The sequence below is a fragment of the Daphnia pulicaria genome, chromosome 4, assembly GCF_021234035.1.
Source record: "Daphnia pulicaria isolate SC F1-1A chromosome 4, SC_F0-13Bv2, whole genome shotgun sequence".
NCBI lineage: Eukaryota > Metazoa > Arthropoda > Branchiopoda > Diplostraca > Daphniidae > Daphnia > Daphnia pulicaria.
Window position 1 is genome coordinate 1,606,285 of NC_060916.1, and position 17,853 is coordinate 1,624,137.

At 42.0% G+C, this 17,853-nt stretch overlaps 6 protein-coding genes and 1 pseudogene across 6 annotated transcripts in view; 3 read left to right on the top strand and 4 right to left on the bottom strand.

Moving 5' to 3' along the window:
* The window catches only part of LOC124336054, a 570,649-nt pseudogene that overhangs the window by 370,090 nt on the left and 182,706 nt on the right, over nucleotides 1–17,853 (top strand).
* Nucleotides 1–17,853, top strand: part of LOC124336181 — a 455,543-nt gene that overhangs the window by 33,770 nt on the left and 403,920 nt on the right. The window lies entirely within an intron of this gene.
* On the bottom strand, nucleotides 133–3,065 carry LOC124336264 (4-galactosyl-N-acetylglucosaminide 3-alpha-L-fucosyltransferase 9-like). The gene is made up of 2 exons (XM_046790002.1): nucleotides 2,227–3,065; nucleotides 133–2,159 (listed from the first exon to the last, which is right to left on the bottom strand). The coding sequence occupies exons 1-2, from the start codon at nucleotides 2,344–2,346 to the stop codon at nucleotides 1,059–1,061; spliced, it is 1,221 nt and encodes a 406-aa protein (XP_046645958.1). The 5' UTR covers nucleotides 2,347–3,065; the 3' UTR covers nucleotides 133–1,058.
* Nucleotides 3,181–7,883, bottom strand: LOC124336026 (nucleolar protein dao-5-like). Its single transcript, XM_046789596.1, has 6 exons — nucleotides 7,735–7,883; nucleotides 7,526–7,660; nucleotides 7,313–7,463; nucleotides 6,963–7,209; nucleotides 3,640–6,896; nucleotides 3,181–3,565 (listed from the first exon to the last, which is right to left on the bottom strand). Exons 1-6 carry the CDS (start codon nucleotides 7,791–7,793, stop codon nucleotides 3,377–3,379), a joined length of 4,038 nt encoding a protein of 1,345 aa, XP_046645552.1. The 5' UTR covers nucleotides 7,794–7,883; the 3' UTR covers nucleotides 3,181–3,376.
* Nucleotides 7,945–9,832, top strand: LOC124336302 (protein bric-a-brac 1-like). Its single transcript, XM_046790054.1, has 4 exons — nucleotides 7,945–8,327; nucleotides 8,394–8,594; nucleotides 8,671–9,199; nucleotides 9,274–9,832. Exons 1-4 carry the CDS (start codon nucleotides 8,196–8,198, stop codon nucleotides 9,483–9,485), a joined length of 1,074 nt encoding a protein of 357 aa, XP_046646010.1. The 5' UTR covers nucleotides 7,945–8,195; the 3' UTR covers nucleotides 9,486–9,832.
* Nucleotides 9,581–11,850, bottom strand: LOC124336394 (parkin coregulated gene protein homolog). Its single transcript, XM_046790185.1, has 4 exons — nucleotides 11,191–11,850; nucleotides 10,360–10,531; nucleotides 10,147–10,296; nucleotides 9,581–10,078 (listed from the first exon to the last, which is right to left on the bottom strand). Exons 1-4 carry the CDS (start codon nucleotides 11,539–11,541, stop codon nucleotides 9,918–9,920), a joined length of 834 nt encoding a protein of 277 aa, XP_046646141.1. The 5' UTR covers nucleotides 11,542–11,850; the 3' UTR covers nucleotides 9,581–9,917.
* LOC124336270 (probable pyruvate dehydrogenase E1 component subunit alpha, mitochondrial) lies at nucleotides 15,414–17,663 on the bottom strand. The gene is made up of 7 exons (XM_046790008.1): nucleotides 17,456–17,663; nucleotides 17,072–17,140; nucleotides 16,843–17,016; nucleotides 16,515–16,776; nucleotides 16,235–16,440; nucleotides 15,918–16,166; nucleotides 15,414–15,854 (listed from the first exon to the last, which is right to left on the bottom strand). The coding sequence occupies exons 1-7, from the start codon at nucleotides 17,504–17,506 to the stop codon at nucleotides 15,666–15,668; spliced, it is 1,200 nt and encodes a 399-aa protein (XP_046645964.1). The 5' UTR covers nucleotides 17,507–17,663; the 3' UTR covers nucleotides 15,414–15,665.

Sequence of the window (17,853 nt, forward strand, 5' to 3'; positions counted from 1 at the left end):
CATCGCATCACGAAATTTTCATGGCAACAGATTTCACCTTGAATCCATACCGTCATATCTTCAGCTGCTCTTCGCCGAATGCCCGAATCACACCGGTAAAAAATCGGCGTTCTATTTCAAAGGAAGTAAATATTGGTATAAAACACATAATTGTAAATGTATTCAAAACTATTATTGGACAAATCATCCTGGAATTGGAAAATTTCAAATGGTAATTACAGATGGGGATTTTGTTGTCATGGCAATTGTCCCAACCTCAATTGATACTCGCACCGCCTCAACGGATAAGCCGGCGCCGACTAAAATTTCTTCCGTGCAGCACGAGTCCTTCTGTATCAACATTTACGACAGTCAAATAACTAAAAACAAAAAGAAAATCTTTTACTACTCGCCGATCACTGTCCTACAGCACAAGAATGTCGCTATTATTCACAACAAAACGGTACCTCATCTCTACGTAAATTTTTTTATTTCGAATGAAGAAGTCATAAATAAAGTGCTGGAACACCTCAGCCAGCACCTCAGTCAAGAAATCGAGCTCAATCAAGTGAAAGTCCTCCCTTACGACAGTTACGACAGTGTCAGGCTGACCAGCAAGGTGCAATCTTCTGATTTCTCACTGACCAATTAGTGGATTCCGCATGGCAAACCACTTAGGTTCTCCTTGATATTTCCGACACGGGAAGATTGCAATCGAGTGAGGGATCAAATACTTGATAACCCCGAAAAATTTGATCATTTACGACTTGAATAAAAAATTTTAAAATAACATGGGTTTTTAAATCCTTTTCTTCGGTTTGCTCTGTAGTAGCAGATTGAGATAACACATCAATTACACAAAAAGACATCTTTTTTATTTGTAGTAGGCTAATTGTTTTCACTGCATCCATTTTAAATGAATGAAATCTAAAAAAAAAAAAAAAAATGAAATAAATTTCACGGAACCATCAGCGGATTTCTCTTAGCGGGATTTCTGCAGCCGCCGAAAGGGAATTTTCTTTTCGAAACTTTTCTTATGAACGCAAAGAGAAACGCACAGAACAAGGAATCCCAAACATTCAACTGGTCCCATTTGACCATTGATAATTTTCACAGGTATTTTTATCGAAAAACCATTCCCCAATATCCTCGTAACTTTTAGCAGCCGTCACTCTGAGATCCGTATGGAGCATTTCGCATAATTTACAAGCCCATCCGGAACTCTTTCGCAAGTTGAATTTCCCTTTCCAGTCAAAGTAGCGGGAATAAAGATCCAAGTTCCGACTGAGTTGGATTAAATATTCGGCCAACAGTTTGGGTGTCTTGAAATCCCTGGCGTTAATGTAGGAGTGTGCCGGTGCAAACAAGGAATAGTTGGCTCCGCCAAACACAACTGGAACGGTTCCTGTTTCAAAGGCCCTGTAAAATTTTTCAGTGACGTAATCTGGACAAAAGGAATTTTCAAAGCTCAGGTAGAAGAGGTACTCTCGTTTCAACATGTCGTCACACTCCTTTTGCTTTTTTCTGGGACAGGTCTTGGGATTTTTCAAACATCTGCCAAAGACATCGACTGGAATGTATTTCTGAAGTTCACGGACGTATCCTTCTCGGTTGATTGACGTTTTACAGTTGCTCGCGAACCAGGCGGCTGTTTTCGTCTTGGATGTTATATTGATCCCATAATAATTTGTCCAGTCGAAGGCCTTTCTTTGGATCGTCAATTTTTCCTTGGGTTCAAATTGAAACCCACCAAAGGCTAATCCAACGAAATCAGAGTCGGATCTATAAGTGGCCGTCAAATTGAAAAAGTGTCGAGGTAACTTTCCCCAAGGATAACTACTTCTACTACGAATGGCAGATTCGAAATTCAAATAAACGTAACGTTGATCAGGCCGGCGACATGTCGGCAGGCGATCAAATGACCCATTTCGGAAGTGGAATATGACTGCGTCACTCTCGTTCAAAAGGCGCCGATCGCTAATTAATCGGCAACCTTTGACCGCGGGGCAGTTTTTCAAAGACCACCGGATACTCCATGTGAAGGAGACGGGCGTCCATAAAAGTAATGTCTTGCGTCTGTGACTCAAAGGTCGAATCGCTTTACAAGTATCATGTTGCATTTGTGCGATGTCACTACTTTTATTAATGGCAAGGAGATTGGCATCATCTAGTCGAGAGGCCTACAAATAAAAAGACGACTTTAATTGATGTAAAATTTCTAAAACTCGATTAAAATTTGATTCTTACTTTGCTCAAAAACTTTCGATGAAAACTCTGTCGAGATACTGAGAGGTAAGAAGCACAATAGATCGTAAACGCACTGATGGAAAACACAACAACAGAGTATCCAAACGCTCGTTTCAACATTCCATTTACACTTTTACACAATAGTCACGTAGCCTACAGTCACTATTTCACCCTAGGAAAATCGGTTAACGTTTAAACGCACTAAAAGACATTTGAGTTGGTATAAAATGGAAACTGGAATAACGCCTCTCGGAAGTTCGGTTAGATATGAGTGCCAGTTTGTGCCTTGTGGTGGTACCATAGGTCTTTCTCCGTCATTATACTTACAGTCACGTCACGTGACCAAAACTGACCATATTGCAACTAGTAAGGATAACAAAAGTGGATTCGTTTTCAGTGACGGCGAGTTGCCGCTATTGGCGGGATTTCAAAAATTTAAAAATGCCTTTTCCCTTTAAGATCAGCTGTCTTGTATATGTAACATATGTTACATGAAAGCAATAACCGTTAACCGTCAAGTGAAGCTCAAGTGAAGCTCAAGTGTTCTTCATTACGTCAATGTGTTCCAAATGGCTAGCTCTACGACTATACAGTCTGATCCAATACCCTTGAAACAATTTTAGATTAACTATGGATTCTTTTTTAGACTGTTTCTTATCTGTTGAAAATCAAATTAAGATTAAGGTTGTTTACTTTAAAATTACTTACTCTCTTAACTGTTAGAATAGAGCTGTAAAACATACCATGTCAACTCGGTATTAGGGAAACCAATCTATCCAATCAATACACAGGATTACCATTCAAGTAACTAAATTAAAATATGAACATATTAATTTATCTTAATGACCGTAGTACTCCCTATCTCTGATTGTTCAGTCTCGGTCGCCATATTTAGAAACTATTTGGTTATTTAGATGCCATCCATTCTTCACACATTCATCAATAAACATCCGATTTGATTCATAACGGATCCGAATGTTTATTACGGTAATGAACAGCTGGAGCAACGAACTGAAAGGCAACTTAAAAGCACAAAAATTAAATGGAAAGGCGAAAAACGTTTAGATGAATGACAATAGAGAGAAGGTTATAATCAATCACCCAGCTAGGTTATTAAACACGTAATTAAAGGAATAATTCGAAAACTTGTTCATTTGTTGCGGCGGGTATAAGTGCGCTTGGTAGCAGCAACAGGTACAGTAACTTCTTCTTCGTCGGATTCAGCTTGAGCTTGCTTCTCTTCCACCAATTTCAAACGACGCACTTTCACTACGGGAGAACCCTTAGGCGAAGGATCCGTCGAATTCTGGCCAGAGATTACGGTGACAAAATCAGCAGCCTGTGACGACATTAACAAAATTTCTTTAGCTTCATAATGAAAAACAACAAAATAAAATCGTAATTCAAGTTTACCTGGGCTGCACCACGTTTGCCACGTTGTTTCGTCTGGACCGGTGATGCCACAGCCTCTGGTTCTTCCTCCTGGACAACAGCAACAGCAGCAGCAGCTGCCGCCTTCTTTCGACCGACGGGTTTCTTCTTTTCAACCTCAGCAATTTCCTCTTTTCCGCCGCGCTTGCCTCTCTTCTTCCCGTCGTCTGGGGACTTGTTTTCAGTCTCGACAGGTTGCGGTTCTTCCTTCTTTTTACGTCCTCGGCCAGCCTTTTTCTCCGGCTCTTCCGCAGCAGCTTCGGCATCCTCGGAAGTTTTACTCCGCTTCGACGGATTTGTTTCACTATCTTCTTCTAGTCCATTGACGACTCGCAGGGGAAGTTCCGGTGCTTTGACATCTTTCTTGGCTCCTCGTTTCTTCTCTTCAGCTGCCGGCGGAATAGCAGCTTCAGCCTCTTCCAGTTGTTCACGTTTGGTACCTCGTTTATTAGCGGCAACTTTCTCGACTTTGGGTGGCTCCGGTTTAGGTTCAGGAGACTCGGAGGCTGCCTTTTTTTTGGTTGGCTTCTTCTTGTTATCCTCGGCCTCTTCAGCGACTGCATTAATGGCGTTGGCTGCTGCCTTCTTCCTTCCGCCACGTTTCTTGGAAGCGGGCTGATCAAGTGACTCTGAAGATTCATCTGCATAAGTCTTGACCACTTGGGTTCTTGAAGACTTCCTAACACCTTCCGTTTCGAGCGGTGCTCCTTTTGGTTTCTTGGGTGGACTCGCCTCTGATTCATCCGGAGTAGCAACAGCAGCTTTTCCTCTTTTGGTAGTTTTCTGGGTTTTTTCCGTTGTTGCTTCCGGAACGGCAGCAACTTTTTCCTCAGCCTGTTTCTTCGCCGCAGGTCCTTTCTTTCCTTTGGCTTTAGTCTCTTTAACCTCTTCAACTGCCTCGGCTTCTTCATCCGATTCATCAGCCACCTTGGCCAGTGGGGTTGCCTTCTTTCCGCGACCTCTCTTGGCTGGAACAGCTTTCAGAGTTTCCGGCGTTTCCACCACAGTTTTAACAGGAGCAGCTGGTTCTTCTGGAATTGCAGGTTTCTCTTCTTCTTCAACCTGTTTCTTGGCAGCAGCGGCTCCTTTCTTTCCTTTGGGTTTAGTCTCCTTAACCTCTTCAACAGCCTCGGCTTCTTCATCCGATTCATCAGCCTCCTTGGCCAGTGGGGTTGCCTTCTTTCCGCGACCTCTCTTGGCTGGAACAGCTTTCGAAGTTTCCGGCGATTCCACCACAGTTTTAACAGGAGCAGCTGGTTCTTCTGGAACTGCAGGTTTCTCTTCTTCTTCAACATGTTTCTTGGCAGCAGCAGCTCCTTTCTTTCCCTTCGCTTTAGCCTCTTTCACCTCTTCAACTGCTTCCTCCTCGGCGTCAACCTTGGACGCAACTGGTTCTTCTGGGACTGCAGGTTTCTCTTCTTCTTCAACATGTTTCTTGGCAGCAGCGGCTCCTTTCTTTCCTTTAGGTTTAGTCTCCTTAACCTCTTCAACTGCTTCCTCCTCGGCGTCAGCCTTGGACGCAGCTGGAGCGGCTGCCTTCTTCCCACGCCCTCTTTTGGCTGGAACAACTTCTGCAGCTTCGGTCGTTTCTTCGACAGGAGCTTCAGCTTGCGCCTTGGCCTGTCGTCCTCTGCCTTGCTTTTCTTTAGTTTCAGCTACAGGAGATGCGGGAAGAGGAGATTCAGTCTCGTCATTAGGTAGCGGCTCCTCACTGGCCTTGGCAGCTTTTTCGGTTCCGTCTTTCGATGAAGCTTGTCTGCCTCGGCTCCGTTTCTCTTTAGTGTCTGGTTCGTTTGTGACTAGATTTTCTGATTCCTTTGGTTCTTGGACTTCTTCGACTGTGGCCTTTACTTTTCCACGTCCTTTCTTGACTTCAGGAGCTGGAGAAACTTCAGTTGCTGCAGCAACGACTAGCGGAGCTTGGACTTCGGGTTGATCAGTATCCACTTCTGTGGCGGTTGGAGGCGCTGTATCGGGCACTTGGTTACCCCTTTTCCCTCGCCCTTTCTTTTCCACAACTTCTGGTTCAACAACCTGAGCAGTTTCAGATTCCGCTTCAGTTGGTTTAGTTTCCATTTTGGATTTAGGCCCTGTTTTAGATTTTGGTCCAGGCTTTGATTTAGGCTCTGCAACCACCTTGACAGCCTTTTCTTGTGCAGTTTCCTCAACTGGTTCAGGATTAACTTCGGGTGATGAACTCATTTCTTCAGATTTTGCTACTGGTGGTTGAGCTTTCTTTCCACGTCCTCTTTTCTCCTTGGTTTCAGCAACTGGAGCTGCAACTGCAGCTTCTACTTCAGCTGGAAGATGTTTTTCGACGACTTGTTCTTCTTGATTTTCTTCGATAGTTTCCTTCTTGCTTGGTTTCTTGTTTCGTCCCTTCTTCACCTCGGTTTCTGGAACTTCAGGTCCAGTACTGATAGGTATTTCCTCAACAGCGCCTTTCTTCACAGCAGCAGCTTTCTTTCCTCGTCCTTTTTTCATATTGGTTTCGACAACCGGGGATGATTCTTCAGATTCGACTTCTGCAACTGGGGTTTCAGTTTCGACTCCGTTCAGATGATTTTCTTCGACAACTTCCTTTTTGCCAGGCTTCTTTCCTCTTCCCTTTTTCCCCTTTGCAACGACAGTGTCAATGACATCACCATTAGTTTCAACCGTTTCTGGCGTCTTCTTCTCCACAGGAGCAGTTTTTACATCATCCTCAACTTCTGGAGAGGTTTTTCCTTTGTTAACTTTTTGAGATTTTCCAGCATTCTTCTTGGGAAGGGCGAAAGTACTGTGAAGTCCAGGCAACATTTCTGTTGGGGCCACTTTTTCAGTTTCTGATTTGTTTGTTTCCCCTAATACCCATGTGCTCTCATCAATCACGCTTGCAGGTTTTCCCGGTTTCGTCTCTTTCACGTAAGTGCCCTCCGTTTCATTACTGTTCTCAAACACGTCTTCGTCACTTTCAGAATTCATTTCGTCAACTTTCCCGCAGTTTACCATTGCACCTCGTTTTGAGGGAATTACAAAAGTGGCGTCGCCTTCGCCAGATGAAGACTGATTTCGGGATTTGTGATGATCGTAAGGCGTGGAAGTGTTGGAAGATGTGAGACGCGCCGATGAAAAATCGACTGTCAAATTATGGCCTGGAAAACAAGTGTCAACTGGTGTTGGAACACTAGGGCTTTTCAACGGTGTTCGCGGTATCTCTTTGGTGGGAAGAATTGGACGAAAACCCTTCTTTGTGGATACTGCAATGGCGAACATGTTTATTAATGACTGTTTTTATTATTGTTCTTTGAGAATTTTGTTGTTACCTATTTTGGCTGGTTTATAAAATGGAATCTGATGAGCAGCCAATGGAGACGGAGGAAGCTTTGGTTTAACGAATTCAGAGGCACCAGCATCAGATCCAGGTCTACTAGGAGGTGTTCTCGGCAACTCTCTCCCTTTGTGAGGAACAACTAGCTCTGGCTTTACGGGCTCTTCTTCTCCACTGGAAGCAGATGAAGTTTGTTTGTGCAGATTTTTCTCAGAAGCAGTTTTAGGTTTCAATAATCTGATCTGTGGAAATAAAGATAAAGTTATTCAAAACAATGTTTCAGCAAATATCACAAAAGTTGTTCTTCTTATTTAAAAGCTATTTCTACATTTTCTTTAGTTTTACTTTTCGAACAGCAGCTTGGATATTTTGTGTCCCGTTATGTCTACTTTCCAATTTTGAAACAATTGCACCAAGGAGTCGGCAGTTTTTCTTGCAATCGAGCAAATCTTCACCTTTAAGAATCAAGTGGCCAAGTTCCATACGCTGTAAAAAACTGACAAGCCAAACTTCATTTCCAGGGAAACAGAAAAAACATAGATAAAAATAACGAGAAACCTTATAATTTGTTTTAAGAGAACGCTTTGAGGTTTGCCATCACTCAAAAGCCACGCTGTATCGTAAATTCGGAAGAAAATCTTGTAAACGTCTATAAAATCTTGAGTACTGAGGTCCTGGTATTTTTTCCCTTTACTTTCAACATGAAATGTCAGTTTCTTTTTGAATTTCGTGGCAACAATTTAAAAAATATCGTAATTTGCACTTACTAATGAAATCCAAAGAGATTCTCCAAATTTTTCAGCAACTCTGACTCGACTGAATCCATTGGCTTATCAGATGAAACAAAAGAAGGTATCGCAAAAAACGAAATGTTATTCGAATGTTCCAACCGTTTTTCAGATGTTGCCAAGTCGCCACATTGAGAATCGGATGTCATGTCAAGATGTCACTTTGTAATTTTTTTATATCAGACGAATCACAACAAAACGGCGAGCGGCTGTGAGACCTAAAATACTTGAAACGAAATTATCACAAATAAGATTTGAAGTCAATCTCTTTTCTGTCTTTAAAAACATTTGAATTTGTCGTGGTGCATCGTTCACACCGTTTTTACGTCATTGTTTGATTACATTAACATTCTACTTTTGGTGACTACGCCGCTTCGTTCACCTGTTGAGCAATTTCCTAGAAACGGAATATTTCATATAAAAACGTCCATTACGGCCAAATGGATAGCTCGCCGCAGCTGAAAATTCGTTGGAATAATTTTCCAGTCACAGTTTCATCATCTCTTGAAGCTCTTCGAAACAATGGTGATCTTGTAGACACCAGTTTATTCTGCGAGGGTCACAGATTTTTGGTGAGCTATTGGACTTGATGTTTGCACATTTTCATTTGAAAACTCATTCATTTTTTCATCACGCAGGCCCACAGAGTTGTTTTGTCAGCCACCAGCAATTATTTCAGGCAGATATTCAAGGAGATATCTTCACCCAATGTAGCCATTGTTCTTAGTGGTTTAAACTACCAAGATATTGATGCATTATTGACATTCATCTATTCAGGGGAGGTTTCCCTTTGTGATGCTCAGCTACCCTCCTTTCTCAAGACTGCAGAAACCTTACAGGTATATTCGTAAAGCATTATTTCTAATTTTGTTACCATGGATTTTAACATGTTTTCCCATCTTTTTTGCAATTTAGGTTAAAGGGCTAGGACCAGAATGCACATCATCATTGAGCAGAAAAACAGATAGCAATAAAAATGACACCAGCCTGCAAGAAACCCAATTTCTAGCAGCAGCTCTACAGAAACCCCTGTCCAGCAAAAGGGTTACTCCACCCCCTCTTCTCTCTGTGTATCCTTCGACTCCCTCAATCACACCAGTTACCACGACCGTTACCACATCCGCTTCTTTACCCAGCCTCGATTTAAGCCTGGCTATTTCGAATTTCGCCAGCAACGCCTCCAGTAGTAGCAGCAATCCATCGGATGTAGGCCTCAAGAAACGAAAAATGGTGGAACTTCCGGAAGGTTGTTTCAAAACGGAAATGCCGGAAGAAAGAAAAACGGAACATTTGGTCATGACCGACATGACTCCGCCGAATTCCATAGCCAACGAAGAACTTGAGAGAACCGAGTCGACCCATTCCCGCCAAGAACCTGTTCAAGAACGAGTTCCTCCACCCCGAGCGGATCCCACACCTAGACCGTATCAATCCCAGTGTCGAGGTAACAACATCCTTTCTTTTTTTTCTCATCAAACTTTCTGATTATTTAAATAGAGAAATTCATATCGCCTTTAGGTGAACGCCCCCGAAATGCCCGAGTACCTTTTTGCCCGCACTGTGGCGAGGATTGTCACAATATTTCCGTCCTCCGGTACCACGTCAAAACGACTCATTCTGAACCGAACGGCTGCCTTTGTTGCTGTTTCTGCACTGCCATTTTCAACCTCCATTCATCCGCCGAGTACAAGCAACACACGCTGGACATTCACGGTGTCAAGTACACCTGATCATGCACAGCGGACAACTAAATGTCACTGGCGGCTCTTTACATTTCTCTAAACCAGAAAAAAATATCAACAAAGTTAAAAAAAGAAAGAAGCAGAAGAAAAGAAATTATTATTATGTTTTGTTTAGTTTTTTAAAATGTTATTCTATCTCAGTGATATACTCCTATAGCTACTACGTAACTAGATCATACCATATTAACAGCTACTTATACATATACACATCATACGGATCTAAAATAGTGATTAATACCTTAGTACCTGTATCCATTAAACTGTATATTTTTAACTCAATCGGGATCGTGGCTTACATTTTTCTTTGGTCTGTCAATACATACATATTGATTTAGGGTTTGAAAATTTTTCTGGAGAAATCCGATAAAGTTGCGAAAAATGTAGAGAAAAACAAAAAATGTTGTTAATGTGAATTCACATTCATTTCCAGACGCAGGACTCGTAAGTGGGAACCATGTTCTTGATTAGGACAAAGGCGGCGGATCCTCCACTCTTTTCCAACATTTCCAGAGTCTCTTGGATTAGATCGCCCAGATTGGAATTCTTTTGCTGAGAATAATCGATGCCATCCCCTTGATTGACTGTGATTTTAACAAAAATACAAATTTTATTTCTGTAATTAAAACTGATCAAGATTATGATATCTTACGATTAACGGATTTAAACAAGTTGAGAATGGGCAACAGAGATTTGTAGTAAGGTAGGAATGCACGACCAGACTCTTTGGAACAGGTGGCGATCAATTGGATAATTTTCAATGTCGAGCAGATGACACGAGGATTGCGAGTGTTTAGAGCTCCTAATCCACAAATTGATGGAATAAAAAAGTTTCAACTTTAATTTTATTAGCATCCACGCATACGTCTCAGCGGTGGGATGATGACGGGCAGGAGCGGAGTGACTCGATCCGGAGCTCTGGTGATGAGATCTTCAGCTCCTTTGCGCGCCAGGAATTCGTGCGGATGCTGAGTCTCGCACAGGCCGTCAAGGAAAAGCGGCAGGTAATGTTCGTAGTCTAGTGTATCCAATTCCACCTATTTCGAATCAAAATTCCAAACACATTTTTATTTTGAACGACAAACAAAGTTGGCGTGTGACAAATGAATGCGTGACCACCCTCGACGAGTTGCTAATCTCAACCGGAATAAGGGGAAAAAACGAATTTGACGGAGTAGAAACTAAATGACGAGCGACAAGCCTTATGTTCTCTATTTCGCCGTTGCAAACAATAGCCAATGGCGATTTGATTGAACGGTCAACGCACGGCTTTGCACGAAGCCCCCCAAAAAGCAGGTTTCTCCTCTTTTCTTCAGTGATGGCCAGCAGACACGATCGTGATGTGTGCACGGACGACATTTCGTGCCGCTGCTGCCAGTCTCAAATGTCGACCTCGAATGTATAAATACAACACACACGTCGTTCGATATTATAGAAAGAGAGTAGGGACGACTTCATCACGACAACTTGTAATTCTTTTAATAGTGATCCAGTTTTTTCTCCCGCAAACGAAAATCACGGACGCACGAAAACAACAAACAAAAAATCGTCTGCATCCGATAATCGTATCAGACGTCCTTTCATATCCTCTATGACTTTCTGCTGGACAAGGTCGTTTTTTATTTGTCTACAAAAGTTGTACTGATAACCAGTTGAATTGCATTGGTAACTAATAATACAGGTTTTATTATAATACCTTCCATCCCAGTCGGTAGAGTCGACTTTCGTGAACGATGCAGACGGGCAGATCGCCGCGTTGGTAAATCCGGCGGAATGCCAACGACGGACTGGGCCGTTCGGCGAAGACGTTGACTCTTTTGGGCGGTTGAACACGTCCCTGGGATGCTGAGCGGATGGTGAAGGCTGGCACAACGGTGGCACTGCTGGATTGCCTAGCCGAACGAATTTGATGAGGTTGGCCACGTCGGCCGCTCCTTCCATCGCTGCCGCTACTGGAACGACTCGACCCTGATTCCTGCTGATACTCGCGCTGCTGCTGGCCGGCCTGGCGCATCGTCAAAGACTGACCACCGCTTCGGTCAAACATCTTCTTATGTATAAAAAGATATACCACCACCCACTACACCAAGAAAGTCCAAAACTGGACAGGCCAACACAAACAAGTCCAGCGTTCTTGGGTCACCCGTTCAAGACATGCGACTGCGAGTGGTGGTGGGTGCCACAGTCTAGATGGTCAAAAAAAGGAAAAAGAAGAAACTATCCCCAAAAAGTGGGGAACGCTTGATCGATATACTCCTTGGTTTTCCACCTGGGCACGACATGACCGATCCGTCTCGGGTTAGGGTGTTGCGGGACGGGACGTTAGTGCGCAACCGCACGATTTTGTTCGTTCCAGTTGAGCTCCCTGTCAGCAGCAGTCAGAAAACAAAAAAAGACACACTGTGTTATAAAGGTAAAGAAAATGGTTTTATTTTTTTATTGAAATGACATCGTCGGTATAACCCCCTCAGCTGTGATGGGACTCCCGCGAGCGCTGTAGCCAAGGTGCACTCGGATTTTCCATTTTATCCTTGAAAAAAGAAAAACGAGAGTGTCGTCTGCACGCACGGAACACTCCACCCCTATATATGTGAGCTGCTGCTGCTGGGTATATAGCCGGGCACGCAAACGCGTCCATCAAGAGTTCTGCACGACAATCGTATACTAGGGCTACTTTTACCATTACCGTGATGACTATGATTCTTATTTTAACATCTGTTATTATTCTAACGCTATGTGGGATCTACACACATTGTGCGGGATCGATATGATTATACTCGATTCGCGCAATAATTAATTATTAATTCATTCTTCTGTTGGAATATTTTAGTTCAATCAAATTCGATCCCCTTCTTGCGTCCAGTCGACAAAGAAGGGGATTATTATTTTCGCTTTGTAAATTTTTTTGATGGCTATTTATACCGACGGTTACATATCGATCCAGGGCGCGCGGGTTTATAATGTTATTCCTTTGCTGGTATATAGAGCAGAGTCTCCATAAGGTCCGAAAGGGGAAACTCGACTGAAACAAAAGCCCCTCTTCTTTTCTTTTGTTTTTTTTCTATCGGACTCCCGTCATGGGAATGACGAATGTCTATATATCCGTACCGTGGGTTCCAAAAGTGTATCCACCATATAAAAGACAGTGTGTGTGTGTCTAGGTGGAAGTGAAAGGGAATACGTAATGACAAGTTGTCAGGCGCACGACTAGCCCTCCGGAAAACGGGACGAGTTTCGTGTAAAGGTATTGTTTATAATCGTATATCGAACGGAAAGCAATCATCCGTGTATAGTAGTAGGACAATGTCCAAACGTCGCCACTGTACATACACAATCGAGTTTTTTTGTTTTTCCAGACAAGTTTTTTATTTGGTGTGGCGAAAATGAACGCCAACACGAATCGGGTTAAACCGTAGATGTTGTGAACTGTATAATATCTCGGGTTGCACGCCAACTTATGATCGAGCGAATTTAGATGATCTATTTTTAGAGCTTTTAATTGATTATTGGCTAAATGGGGGGCATAGAGTTCTTAATTGTTAGGAGTATAGGTAATTTTATGTCAAACTGAGTCTGAGACGACGATGATAAAATCGTGGGGCTTACACACATAGCGTTAGATAAAAGTTAATTGAATTTTGCGTCGCACTTTTGTTTTCAAGTCCATTCAATTGATTACAACGCAGTTCACTATCATAATTTTTTAATTTATTTATTTAAGTTGACAGCAAATTAAAAAAAACTGGATAGACAATATACATTTATATAAAAAAATCATTGACAATTGCAGGGTAATTGTCCTATAATACTCAGGGAACCGAAATTCTGACTAGATTTCGAAAAAAGCAGTATTTTTCTCCTGAATTTTCTCGTTTGGCTTTAGTTATTCATCGCAGTTGAGATTAATTTTAACGAGCTATGTTTTTCTGCGTATGATGTAATGATATTCATTTGAATTCTGACTGGGAGATGTGAACATACGGCAACGGAGCTGTAGCGAGTAACGTGTCGAGACCAGTACAACTTGGTCGCTCCTCATCACTCATAATGAACTTTAATTTCGGTTTAATATTAATATAGCGTCATTATTCAGCCCTGTATGATCATCCCTATGCCACTGATAGTATTATCTTGCCACTGATGTTGTTTGCTTGCACTCTCTGAGCGACAGCAATCAAGATCAGGAATCAAGTTGGTCAGGGATCTAATTCATGTTTCCTGAATATGGCAATATGTTGTAAATTTACTGAGTAATAGCACTCAGAATATCAACCAAGAACCTTGAAAGACAACGGTGGTTAACTAATACAAACTAAAGATAAGTCTATCCGTGTGCGAACAGAACAACCGTAGCCAACTCGTGTTTAACCAGTCGCCCACCACATAAGCAATACAGTTCATTGGTAACATATTACGATCCATAAATAAGTGAACATTTACATCAATTAGTATCGCTTCAAACTCATTTTCCGTTGCCAAAGCAGATGGACAACTTTTTTTTCTATCAAAACCTGAAAAAATGATTTTCTTGTTCGTGTTAAAATGTTAATAACCGGATATTACTGACGTTATCGCCAAGCTTTTAATGTTGTTTTATCCGAGGAGCAAATAATAAAGATTAGAGCTATTTGTTGATTGCGTCGACCTGATATAGGCATACACGAATAATCAATTTTGGTTGTTATAATTTGAGGCCTAAATAACGAAAGAGTTTCCCCCTGTTACCAGGAAATGTCATTTCCTATTTCCAACACCAATTTATGGGACTATACGCTCTTACAATGTTTATTGCTTATCGTTACATCCATGGATACTCACGTAGCGCAACGTTACGTAACGTACAGTTAATAAGGAGGGGGTTTCTTTTTTTTAACTTGAATTCCCATTCGTCAAGTTTACGAGATCACACAGAGAGCTTTCCCAACAAGACGAATTATCTCTAGGCTTTATTCTTTTTTATTAACTCGGTTGGTGTTATCAATTTTTATGAGACTCTCTGAAGCTTATTTTTTATGACAAACATTTATTATCTCTTCTCGCATTTGGTGATAATCAGGCAAAACTATATACTACACTACGCCCTTTTGATACATTGCGTCACTTATTTATTTCCTCGGTCAACTGTGTTAACTATTATCAGCCACCCAGCACGTGATGCGGCCGTTGTTTCGTTTTTAACCCCTAAATAGTTTCAATTATTTTACAAAAAAGAAATCTTTCAAATGCAACAATCGGAAATTGAAATACAACCAAGATATATCGTAACTCGCCATTTCATTTAACGGTAGATTTCGAATGACTTTCTCCGACGCAATGTTGGGATATAGGAAGTTTTGCCATAATAATAATAATAATCCCCTTTTTGACTGCCAAATGTAAAATTGCGTAGTTACTCTGGGCACTTTCATTTCCCCCTCGAGTTGATGGGCCACTCGGATTTGGTTCGTTTTTTCTTTCTCTTTTTTAGGATGGTTCGAGTCCACATAATAAAGAGAGGAGGACACACCCCGTCAAGTTTGTTCCAATAGACTTTGCGTCACAGTTTGCTGATGCGTGTGTTGCACGGAATCCGCCGTTTTCCCCTAGATCTATTAAGGCGCCTGCTAGGCATCAGCTACCCCGGAGGCAAAAGTTCAAACAGAAAGCCGTGCACAAACACGGGAGCAAAGTTTCCTCCCTCTTCCAACACAACATGACGTACCGCACCAGTTGGTCGTCACCTAAAAGGAATATAAAAGGGGCTAGGCTTGGCATGATGACTACCACTAAGGAATTTAAAATAAATAAAACTCTTCACATGTGATGGCCGAGAAAAAAAATAAAAATAATTTCCGGTTCCCCTTAAACCACACGCCACTCACTTGTCAAGAGCTTTCAATCAATCACTCAAAAAAATATTTGATAAAAAAAACATTTTTGTTTGTTTGTTTCAATTCACTAATGTATTGACCTAGGGTCAGATCTTTTATTGTTTGATTCAAGACGTGTGTCTTGTCTTGTTTGAAAGGTTAGATACAATCAAAGCTGTGACAGATTTACAAGATATTAACATTCCGTGTTTACTAACAACTATGTCCACGAACCACAGAGCTGCTGTTGGTCTCTTGTTGTTTTTTTACTTCTTTCCCTAAAGGAAGGAATTAAGGAGAGAGAGAGTAAAAGAAGAGGAACTTAGTGGTTGTTGACAGCCGGGCCCAGACGTCTGTGCGTTAGCGTATCGAACGCCGTGACACCACGGACTCGGGTGTCGATAGGATTGCACGAAATGTCGGCCGTCAATTCTTCTAGGCCAATTTCCTTGTCTGCCTTGGCTCGTTTGACGGCGTCTTCAATCACCTGGCGAACCTCTTGGTCGATATCCTAAAATTTAAAAAATGTCAATATCCAGGTGATGGTTTAAAGTTTGAAATGGAAATTTCAAACCTTGAGCTCTTCGGCTGTTGCCAAGCTGGTGGCGAGCAGACGCTCGCGGAAACCAGTGATGGGATCACGAGTCTGTCGGACTTCTTGAATCTCATCACGGGAACGGTAGGATGTGCCAGGATCGGACATGGAGTGACCAGAGTAGCGATACGTCACCACTTCCATCACCATGGGACCTTTGCCAGTAGCGCAATGGTCGATGGCGAAACGAGTTGCCTCACGAACAGCCAGAACGTCCATACCGTCCACCTGAAAAAATGTCGGGAAACGGTCAATTACTCGGAAAAGCTATTGGGGATGGTGAGAATTTAACACACCCAAATGCCTGGGACGTAGTCACCGCGAGTGTAGTAATTCGTGCTGGCCGAAGCGCGATCCACCGAAGTACCCATGCCGTATCCGTTGTTTTCGCAGATAAAGATAACGGGCAATTTCCACAACTGGGCAATGTTCATGGCCTCGTACAACTGACCTTGATTAGCAGCACCATCGCCGTACAGGGTCAGGCAAACACCATCAGTTCCTATTGTTTTTTGAGTTGGGGAAGGTTATTCATTTAAAATTAAGTTCAATGTGAAATGAGATAGGCGATTTTACCTTGGTACTTGAGAGCCAATGCGACTCCGGCACCCAAAGGTTGCTGGGCGCCAACGATTCCGTTGCCACCGTAAAAATTCTTGATGTACATGTGCATAGAACCACCTTTGCCTCGCTGGCAACCAGTGTTACGACCGGTCAGCTCGGCAAGGACTCCGACAGGATCTACGCCCATCATGTAAGTCCAGCCGTGGGCTCGGTAGGCCGTGATTACGGCATCGTACGACCTCATCGAGGCCCTCATACCGACACAGCAAGCTTCCTGTGATAATAAAATAAATTTTATTGAGTATTTTGTACTAAGAAAATGAAAGAAATGGAAACAAACTTGTCCAGAATAAAGGTGACAAAATCCTCGAATGATTTTCTCCTTGTACAAGTTGCCGGCAGCCGTTTCCATCCTGCGGATCATTTGCATGTCTTTGTAGTACTTGAGCGCATCTTGTCGTGAAAGGGTCACAGATGTCGATGGACCCTCTTCCAATTTGTGCAGCTTGAAAGGCTGTGGATAAAAGATGATTAGAAATGGCAATAAAATGAAAACTGTTAAATACAACCTTGGTATCAAATGATGCCTCAGTGTTTAGCCCATTTTTGGAATAGGTGAAGAGTGGAGCAAGGGATTTCTGAATACAGAGAAAAATGATTAAATTAATACCTCATAAACTTTATGCGAAATTGGTTAAAAAAGGATGGTGGAGGTACCACTGAATAATCGAAAAAATCTGTGACTGCATTAGCAGTCCATGAACCAGCTCGCCTAAATTCAATCACCTGAACTCACACAACCCAATCCACAAAGGCAGCAAATTTAAAAATATAAAGAATCTTATTAATACCAACTGAAAGATTTGTATTCAACATCCAACATATGGAAACATTTCTCATTTCTAATTCATGATTCCAATCACAAGACTAGAATGGGGGGGAAATATACTTACATTTTGTTGATGCACCTGCCTTCCCAAAGACCTCAAGGTAACAGAAAACATTTCTGAAGATGGTTCGTTGTTATTTATATTACTGAGCACTGGGCAATCGCGAAAACCCGGATAACTATTTTCAACTTGTTAATAGGTCGAAAATGTCTTGCGGGACGGGACGTCGGGAAAATCGTCGTGAAAAAAAATTATGTCGGCAGAGACTCAACGTTGCCTGATTTCAGTTGCTCGCTTTGTAAAAACTGGGTTTTTTTCATTGTGGAAAATTATTTCTCATTTAATATCAAAAGGAAGCCGTCAAACTGAAACAAAATTTCCGCTGATAAGTGTAATAAAATAACATAAAAACTCAAGAAGGATGAGATAATTTTTCCTGAATCTTTTTTTTTCCCGGCCAT

Excerpts from the sequence above, each read along its gene's own strand:
- LOC124336270 (XM_046790008.1), bottom strand. The coding sequence starts at position 17,506 with ATGTTTTCTGTTACCTTGAGGTCTTTGGGAAGGCAGGTGCATCAACAA. Across the intron at positions 17,017-17,071 it reads AGGCATCATTTGATACCAAG|CCTTTCAAGCTGCACAAATT; the intron begins GTTGTATTTAAC and ends TTTTATCCACAG. Across the intron at positions 16,777-16,842 it reads GTCACCTTTATTCTGGACAA|GAAGCTTGCTGTGTCGGTAT; the intron begins GTTTGTTTCCAT and ends TTATTATCACAG.
- LOC124336302 (XM_046790054.1), top strand. The coding sequence starts at position 8,196 with ATGGATAGCTCGCCGCAGCTGAAAATTCGTTGGAATAATTTTCCAGTC. Across the intron at positions 8,595-8,670 it reads AGACTGCAGAAACCTTACAG|GTTAAAGGGCTAGGACCAGA; the intron begins GTATATTCGTAA and ends TTTGCAATTTAG. Across the intron at positions 9,200-9,273 it reads GTATCAATCCCAGTGTCGAG|GTGAACGCCCCCGAAATGCC; the intron begins GTAACAACATCC and ends TATCGCCTTTAG.
- LOC124336026 (XM_046789596.1), bottom strand. The coding sequence starts at position 7,793 with ATGGATTCAGTCGAGTCAGAGTTGCTGAAAAATTTGGAGAATCTCTTT. Across the intron at positions 7,210-7,312 it reads TCCAAGCTGCTGTTCGAAAA|ATCAGATTATTGAAACCTAA; the intron begins GTAAAACTAAAG and ends TTATTTCCACAG. Across the intron at positions 3,566-3,639 it reads GCAAACGTGGTGCAGCCCAG|GCTGCTGATTTTGTCACCGT; the intron begins GTAAACTTGAAT and ends ATGTCGTCACAG.
- LOC124336394 (XM_046790185.1), bottom strand. The coding sequence starts at position 11,541 with ATGTTTGACCGAAGCGGTGGTCAGTCTTTGACGATGCGCCAGGCCGGC. Across the intron at positions 10,532-11,190 it reads TCTACCGACTGGGATGGAAG|GTGGAATTGGATACACTAGA; the intron begins GTATTATAATAA and ends GATTCGAAATAG. Across the intron at positions 10,079-10,146 it reads CTTGTTTAAATCCGTTAATC|TCAATCAAGGGGATGGCATC; the intron begins GTAAGATATCAT and ends TTAAAATCACAG.
- LOC124336264 (XM_046790002.1), bottom strand. The coding sequence starts at position 2,346 with ATGTTGAAACGAGCGTTTGGATACTCTGTTGTTGTGTTTTCCATCAGT. Across the intron at positions 2,160-2,226 it reads ATCGAAAGTTTTTGAGCAAA|GCCTCTCGACTAGATGATGC; the intron begins GTAAGAATCAAA and ends TTTTATTTGTAG.